Source organism: Dermochelys coriacea, chromosome 1 (genome assembly GCF_009764565.3).
Source record: "Dermochelys coriacea isolate rDerCor1 chromosome 1, rDerCor1.pri.v4, whole genome shotgun sequence".
In the NCBI taxonomy this organism is placed as follows: Eukaryota; Metazoa; Chordata; order Testudines; family Dermochelyidae; genus Dermochelys; species Dermochelys coriacea.
In genome coordinates, this window is record NC_050068.2 from 4,971,536 (window position 1) to 4,980,168 (window position 8,633).

At 46.0% G+C, this 8,633-nt stretch overlaps 1 protein-coding gene and 1 pseudogene across 1 annotated transcript; both read left to right on the forward strand.

The window, feature by feature from the left end:
• The first annotated feature begins 613 nt into the window (after positions 1-613).
• LOC119846919 lies at positions 614-1,755 on the forward strand (annotated as a pseudogene).
• A 5,617-nt stretch (positions 1,756-7,372) lies between these two features.
• On the forward strand, positions 7,373-8,335 carry LOC119849848 (olfactory receptor 51G2-like). The gene has a single exon (XM_038387131.2). It carries the CDS (start codon positions 7,397-7,399, stop codon positions 8,333-8,335), a length of 939 nt encoding a protein of 312 aa, XP_038243059.1. The 5' UTR covers positions 7,373-7,396.
• The last annotated feature ends 298 nt before the right edge of the window (positions 8,336-8,633 follow it).

Consider the following 8,633-nt stretch of genomic DNA (forward strand, 5'->3'; position numbering starts at 1 on the left):
ACACACATGTCATGGTACAATGGGCCACACTCCAAAGTGGAGGGCCAGAAAGGGAGTCAGTGGAACGGTCACAATTGTAAAATTGCAAAGTGCTCAATTAGACTGCAGAACTCCCAACCACAAGATATCAATGGGTCCAAGAGCTTAACAGGTTTGAAACAGGGACTGGATGTTTATATGGGTAAACAGAAAATCCAACTACAGTAGTGAGGACTTAACAAAAAAGCTCTAAGAAGGGCTCTAAACCTGCCTAATTTGTACTACAATATATGTCTAATTAGTGGGTCTTGGGGAGAAACTTTCCTTGGGAGCAGGTTATCTCATAGCTGCCTATTTCAGGGCTTCTTTCACCTTCTTCTGACCATCTGGTACTGGGCATCGGATACGAGCCTAGATGGACTACAGGTCTGATCTAGTCTGGCAATGCTTATATTCCTATCGATGATGTAAATTCAAGACCATGCTTTAGGTTATCTTCCTTGAGCTCCTGGGAGTCTCTAGACTTGCACTGAGATTAGAACAAAGTCTCATTAAATATCATCTAGTCTCATGTGGGGTTTTTTTGCCTTTCAGGAGGGATATTTCAAAACTCCTTGGACCTGTCCAGTACACTATGTCAGCTGTCAATGACATCAAATTCAGGTCTGCAGTGTTCCTTCTCACTGGGAGGAAGACATCCATCTCTGGATCTCTATCACCTTCTGCTTAGTGTATGTTATTTCAATAACAGGAAATTCAGTCATTCTGTTCATTATAAAAACTGATCCGAGCCTCCATGAGCCCATGTACATTTTCCTTTCCATGTTGGCCATCACAGACCTTGCCTTATTGATATCCACCATGCCAACAACACTGGATATATTCTTGTTTAACTCTAGGGAGATCAGTGTGGATACTTGTTTTTCCCAGCTGTTCTTCATTCATTCACTTTCTTTCATTGAATCATTGGTACTCCCGCTGATGGCCTTTGATCGATTTGTTGCTATCTGTAACCCACTGAGATATGCTTCTATCTTAACCCTTTCGAGAACTGGAAAAATGGGACTGGTGTTTGTGCTAAGAGGAGTGGGGCTGTAATATTCTCACTCCCCTTTCTCCTTAAACGGTTCTGATATTGTTGAGCCAATGTCCTCTCTCATTGCTACTGCTTGCACCAAGAGGTCATGAAGCTGGCTTATTCAGATATCACAGTCAACTACATCTATGGCTTCTTTCTTACAGTCTCCATGGTAGTGTTGGATTCACTGTTCATCTTCCTCTCATATGTGAAAAGAAAAGGAGTACTTGTGGCACCTTAGAGACTAACAAATTTATTTGAGCATAAGCTTTCTTGAGCTACAGCTCACTTCATCGGATGCATCCGATGAAGCTCACAAAAGCTTATGCTCAAATAAATTTCTTAGTCTCTAAGGTGCCACCAGTACTCCTTTTCTTTTTGCGAATACAGACTAACACGACTGCTACTCTGAAACCTCTCATATGTGATGATCCTCAAAACAGTGCTGAAAGTCACGTCCCATGCAGAGCACCTTAGGGCCCTGAACACGTGTCTCCCACCTCTGTGCTGTCCTACTCTTCTACACACCAGAGATTGGCTTGGCTGTGATATACAGATTTGAGGAGGGCTCTCCTCCATTGCTCAAGGTTCTCCTGGGCTATATCTCTCTATTTGTCCCACCACTTATGAATCCAATTGTGTACAGCGTGAAAAGCAAACAGCTTTGTACGAGGATAATCAGGGTGTTTGTCAAGTGAAGGGTCAGATCATCACTTGGCTCCAGGGCCAGTGACATGGGAGATGAAAAACACGGGCCACAACTACCTATTCTATTCAGGACCTTACATCCGAAATGACATGGTCTACTGAACTCTACTCTGTAAAGAGAGGTTCAGATTGGGTATAAGGCCTGGAAGAATGGAAGAGGGGCTGGTGAGGAAGGCTAGCACACTGGGGGAAGGAGACCAAGGCAGGTAGCAGCTTTTACAATCTGTCTGTTAATGGAGAGCCAGTGGACCAGTATGATGTTTGTTCATAAAGAGCCATATCAGTGCCTGCTCCAAACTCAGAGTTCCTCTTGATAGAGTCAATAAAGAGAAGGGATTTGGCTGTTGTTTCCCATTACACCTGACCTGTCACTGTTCCGTCTCTGGTTAAACATCCATGAGCCAGGGAAAAAGCTGTGAAATGTTCTGCAGTTCCAGTCCTCGCCTCTCCTGAATGCTCTGGGTATCGCGTGATCCAACAGCTGTGTTCAGGGGCTATTCAAGTGACACAGTCATCCCCCTTTCCCTCTGCACTCAGCCAGGTGCATGTGTCTGAGTTGTGTCAGCGACATGGTTAAAGCAGGAGCCCCAGGAGCAGTCATTTAGGCAGCTCCTCTCCCATTGATGACTGTGCACTGCACACCTGATGCATTCACGCCCATCTGTCTGTAATGCCACTGACACAGAGCAGTGCTGCACATGTTATTAGGAAATGGGGAAATTTTTGTGAATGAGGGAGCCTATACAGGAAGGCTGGGCTCCACCTAAGCCAAATGGAACCAGATTGCTAGCACTTAACATTAAGAAGGTTGTAGAGCCATTTTTAAACTAAGGGCTGGGGGACAGCTGACAGGTGTAGAGGAGCACATAGTTTGGACAGCGACATCCGTTAGGGAAGATAGATTAATGGAGATTCGCTATGACCTAGTAAGGAGGAGAGGATGGAAGATGATAAAATACAGGTAGGATCTGTTGAGAAACAATCCAATAAAAAAAAAAGTCCCATTCAATTACATCATTTAATGCAGAAAGCTAAATAATAAGACGGGTGAACTAGAGTGCCTCGTATTAAATGAGGATATTGATCTAATAGCCATCACAGAAAGTTGGTGGAATGAGGATAATCAATGGGACACAGTAATACCAAGGTACAAAATACATTGAAAGAACAGAATAGGTAATGCTGGTGAGGAAGTTGCATTATATGTGAAAGAAATTGTACCATCAAATGAAGTATAAATCCTAAATTAACCAAACTGTACCATATAATCTCTATGGGTGGAAATTCTATGTTCTAATGATAAGAATACAGTGGTAGGGATATATTACTGACCACTTCCCCAGGATGGTGATCATGACTGTGAAATGCTCAGGGAGATTAGAGAGGCTATTACAATTTTTTAAAAAATCATTAATAATAATAACAGGGGATTTCAACTGTCCCCATACTGACTGGGTACATGTCACTTCAGGACGGGATGCCGAAATAAAGTTTCTTGACACCTTAACTGACTGCTTCTTGGAGCAGCTAGTCCTGGAACCCACAAGATGTTCTGAAGGCCACATCTATAACACGGTTCAAAAAAGAACTAGATAAATTCACGGAGGACAGGCCCCTCAAAGGCTATTAGCCAGAATGGGCAGGGATGGTGTTCATAGCCTTTGTTTGCCAGAAGCTTGGAATGGGTAACTGGGGTGGACCACTTGATGTTTGCCTGTTCTGTTCATTCCTTCTGGGGCACCTGGCACTGGCCACAGTCTAAAGACATTATACTGGGCTCGATGGACCTTTGATCTGACCCAGTATGGCCTCCATAGAGGTGGATAATAGCCCTGCCCTGCCTCACAGGGATGGTGAGAGGATAAATACATTCAAAAAGTTATGTGTGAATGAGGGTCTGACACACAAAAGACCTTGCAAGAGACTCAAGCCCAGATTCCCTCCCTGGCCCCTCTGTGCTGCCCTAGCAATGCAAAGGGGTGGAAATGGGACTCATCTCCCCCACAGAAGCACAGCTAGCTCCTATCCCAGCCCAGCCCATTCACTATAGGATGACCACCTTCTCCAAAGGAAAAAGCGGGACATATGCAGAAGCTCCACCCCCTCTGTGTCCCCCAACTATGCCCCTCTTCTCATTTGAGGCCCCTCTCTCTGCCCCGTCCCTTCCCCCAACACCTCACTCCTGCTCCTCCTCTTTACCTGAGACTCCACCCTCTCTTCAGGAGAGAAGCCAAAGCTGGGCCATGGTAAGGGCTGCTCAGGGATCCAGAGCGACTGTGAGGAGCCCCAGACCGTCCTTGGCATTAGGCTAAAGGGCCCAAAAGAATCCCCTAGCCTGCATCCCCAGCCCCCAGTATGCACCCCCTAGGGAAGGTGGAGAGTCCGGGCTCCCTATGGTAGTCTGGGCTCTTAGGGCACCTCTTACCATGGCCTAGCTCCTGCCTAGCCAGGGGGAGGAGGCTTGGTGGAAGTGGAGGGCTAGGAGGAAGGGCCTGGTGCGAAAAGATGAGGCAGTAGGTGGGGCCTCATAGCAGTGGTGGGAGGATAAATACATTCAAGGGTGCTCAGATACTCTGAGACCATAAGATCAGGGCTATGTCAGGGTTCCACAGACCAACACCTCTGACATTTGTCTATAAAAGGCTTCTTATCACAGCCTCCTGTGACAGCTGGCTTCTGGGAAGCTCCATGAATCCACCCCTTGGTATCTGTGGCAGATATGGGGGTGCTCAGGGGTAACAGTGTGGGATAGGTTGTGGATTTATGAGGGAGAGTTGGAGCGTCACGGGATGGCTGGGAGGTTCAGCAAAGTAGAGTAAAAGGACATAAACAGTGAGGTTGCAAAATTTGCAGATGATGCAAAATTATTCAGGATAGTTAATTCCAAAGCAGACTGCAAAGAGTTTCAAAGGGATCTCACAAAACTTTGCAACAGGGCAAAAAAATGGCAGATGAAATTCAGTGTCTGTGGTAAATGAGGCAGCAGGGTATGGAGTTCCTATTTCCCCAAAATATCCCAACAAGCCCTTACACCCCATTTCCTGGGGAGGCTTGAAAATAAACAAGATGAGCACAAACCAGCCTTGGATTTTTACAACCCAAAAAAACCAATCAGATTCTTAAAAAACAGAACTTTATTAGAAGAACAAAAAAAGATAAGAGAACAACTCCATAAGATCAGAATGGAAGATAAACTTATAGGCAGTCAGATTCAAAACAGAGAGCATCCCTCTAAGCAAAACCTTAAGTTACAAAAAGGCACAGAAACAGGAATATACATTTCCTCCAGCACAGCAAATTTCACAAGCTACAGGTGGATCACTGAGATCTGTGCCTAACTGTTGGGATCCCTGTGTCCCCCCTTTCAGTTCTCAGGGAGAAGGGAAGGGAACCCCTCCCCTTGAATGATGCTAGGAAAATTCCCATGTAGGGAGCCATGTAGAATTTCCTCTCCTTGGCTTGCACCCTGGGTTTGTAATGCAGGAAAGGGGGATGCCGGGGAAAAATCTGGTCCTATATTATTATTATTCTATTTTATTTCAGCAAGATCACAGTTGTGACAGTATCATTGTTACCACTTGGCCGCCCCCCGAGGTAGCTATGTGACTAATCAGAACCATACAAGAAGTGATGATAAGCCTGGATTCCAAAATTAGAGCCTGTGGGATGGCTTCTGCTACAGTCCAGTTGGGTAGCATCATCACATCCCCCGTGATTTGGTCTCCTGCACTTTGCCATTGGTCGTGATGGGAGTTAAAGCTGGTGCACACTAAGCCAAGCAGCTGAGGTTCCCTGATGGCCAAGTGGCCCCCAAGGGAATGTGCCGGCATGCTTCATAAAGACACCTGCCTCCCTATCTGAACAGATACTGCCTGCTGCCCGTATCACCTCTCCAATGACTCCTTGTCCTTAGGGTGAAGACCTCTGGTGTCAGCGGCTCCCCATCTAGCAGGAATTGGATACGTTGACAGGTTTCACTGTCTTTAAAATGTGAAGTGGAGGGGAAAGGCCGGAAGCTGTTCACATTTGCAGATGTTCTGTGCAGCGGCAGAGGGCTCACCGTGGCTGTCGGGGTGACTCAGTGATGGGGCTGGAGGACAGGCAGCGCTAGGTAGGTTGGGAACCCCTCCCCCACATCTGCCCATGCTCCTTGCTGGGTTATTCAAACTACACAGAAAGCTGACACTAAAAGCGAACTCGGAGTGTTAAACTCCAAGGCCCCAAGTCAGGATTTGTCAAGGGGGTCCCATTTCTAGAAGAGCCATGTGCTCTGGGCCCAATCCTTCCAGGGGCTGTGTGAGAGAAGACCCCACAGAATCTCAGTGACTAGGTCCCAAATCGCCTCAGATTTATTTGCTCCAGGAAACTTAATCAGCAAATGCATTTTCTAAGTCATGAGACAACAGAACTGCTGGTCTGTGTTTCAGCAAAGAGTTGACCTGAGGTGTAGGAAAGGGGAGTGCAATAGTAGTTCTATGCAATTCACACCTATCACCTATTACACTCCCATGGCTGAATTAACATGTACACTCAACTGGACATTAGTGCAGTACCAGTGATTGCAGTCTTCACCCATGTGTGACACCAACCCCTCCCGCTCCCAGCTGAACTAACTGTCTGTCTTATCTTGAAACTTGCCAGATAGCTACAGACCGTTGCATGGGGAGAGGAGGCAGGTCCTGTGAGGATGAAAATAAACCTGTAGGGTGACCTCTCTGGATTCAGTCAACATTGGCCAGGCAAATCACTTCAGCTTTTCTTGGAGGAATTCTTGGGATCAGAGTGTATTACCGGGAGCATTTGGTAAAGGAAAGTTATAGAACCCGGTTCTGATCAAAATTACATATGTAAATCTGGAGTGACACCATTGAAGTTACTGTTATTGAATGCGGAACCTGGTCCAAAAATGCTGCAAAGAGACAGTGGCATAATTTGGACTCTCAGGAGTGGAGAAAATATACAATGAGTCTATGCAACATGTTTATAAATAGTTTCAATTCAGGACAGATAAACACAATGCCCATTTTCACTATGCAATTGCCATCTGTTTCTACACGCCATGATACAATGGGCCACATGCAGAAGTGGAGGGCCAGAAAGTGAGTCTGTATGAAGGTCACAACTGTAAAATCACATCGTGCTTAAGTAGTCTGTGGAATTCACAGCCAAAAGATATCAATGGGGCCATGAGATTAGCAGGATTCAAAGAGGGACTGGGTGTTTATATGGGTAACCAGTGAGAATTCTTTTTAAAAATCTTGGAAGGGCTCTAAACCTTCTTGATTTGCACCACAAAATATGTCTAACTAGTGGGTGTCTGGGGAAACTTTCCCTGGGAGCAGGTTATCTCAGAGCTGCCTATTGCAAGGCTTCTACCACCTTCCATTGAAACCTCTGTACCTGGCTACAGGATACAGGGCTATATGGACTACAGAGCTGATCCAGTCTGGCAGTGCATGTCTTCCTATGAGTGTAAATCATAACTATTTTTGCTGATCTTCCTTTACCTCTTGGGAATCTCTAGGCTTGCACTGGGAGCAGAAAGATGTCTCGTTAAATATCATCTAGTCTCCTGTTCTTTTTCTTTTCAGGAAGGAAATTTCAAAACTTCTTGGACATGCCCAGTATATTATGTCAGCTCTCAATGACACCAAATTCAACTCTGCAGCATTCCTTCTCACCGGGATACCTGGGCAGGATGACGTCCATCTCTGGATCATCTCTATCCCTTTTTGTTTAATGTATGTTATTTTGATAGTAGGAAATTCAGTCATTCTGTTCATTATAAAAACAGATCCAAGCCTCCATGAGCCCATGTACATTTTCCTTTCCATGTTGGCCATCACAGACCTTGGCTTATCAATAGCCACCATACCGACGATACTGGGCATATACTTGTTTAAATCTAGGGAGATCAGCCTCAATGCTTGTTTCGCCCAGCTGTTCTTCATCCACTCATTTTCATTCATTGAATCCTCTGTGCTCCTGTTAATGGCCTTGGACCGCTTTGTTGCGATCTATCACCCACTGAAATATGCTTATATCCTAACCATGCAGAGAATAGCTAAGATAGGACTGGTGTTTGTGCTAAGAGGGTTGGCTGTAGTATTCCCAGTCCCCTTTCTCCTAAAACGGTTCCAATACTGTCGAGCCAATGTCCTCTCCCATCCCTACTGCCTGCACCAGGAGGTCATGAAGTTGGCTTGTTCAGACATCACGGTCAGCAGCATCTATGGCTTGTTCATAATAGTCTCCACGGTGGGTTTGGACTTCCTGCTCATCCTGCTATCTTATGTGATGATCCTCAAAACAGTGCTGAGCATCATGTCCCATGTGGAGCGTGTCAGGGCCCTGAACACCTGCGTCTCCCACCTCTGTGCTGTCCTGCTCTTCTATACACCAATGATTGGCCTGTCTGTGATACACAGATTCGGGAATAGCTTTTCTCCCTTGCTTCAGGTTCTCCTGGGATATGTCTACCTGCTGGTCCCGCCCCTAATGAACCCAATTGTGTACAGTGTGAAAAGCAAACATCTTCGTGCGAGGATAATGAGGGCATTCATCAAATGAGCGGTTCATTCATCACCTGGCTCCAGCGCTGGTGACATGGGAGACAAACAACACAGGTGACCTGAATCCTTACATCTGAGATGACATGAGTTACTGATCTTCACTCTGTAGAGAAAGGTTCATACAGGATCCAAGGCCTGGGCCTAGCTGAGAGGCACTGATGTGGGAGGAGAGGGCACTGGGGGAAGGAGGCCAAGCCAGGCAGAAGCATTTACCAAGTGACTCTGTCCATGGAGAGCCAGGGGTCCTGTAGGATTTTGGCCCATTAAGAGCCATATCGGTTGCTTCTGTGACCTTA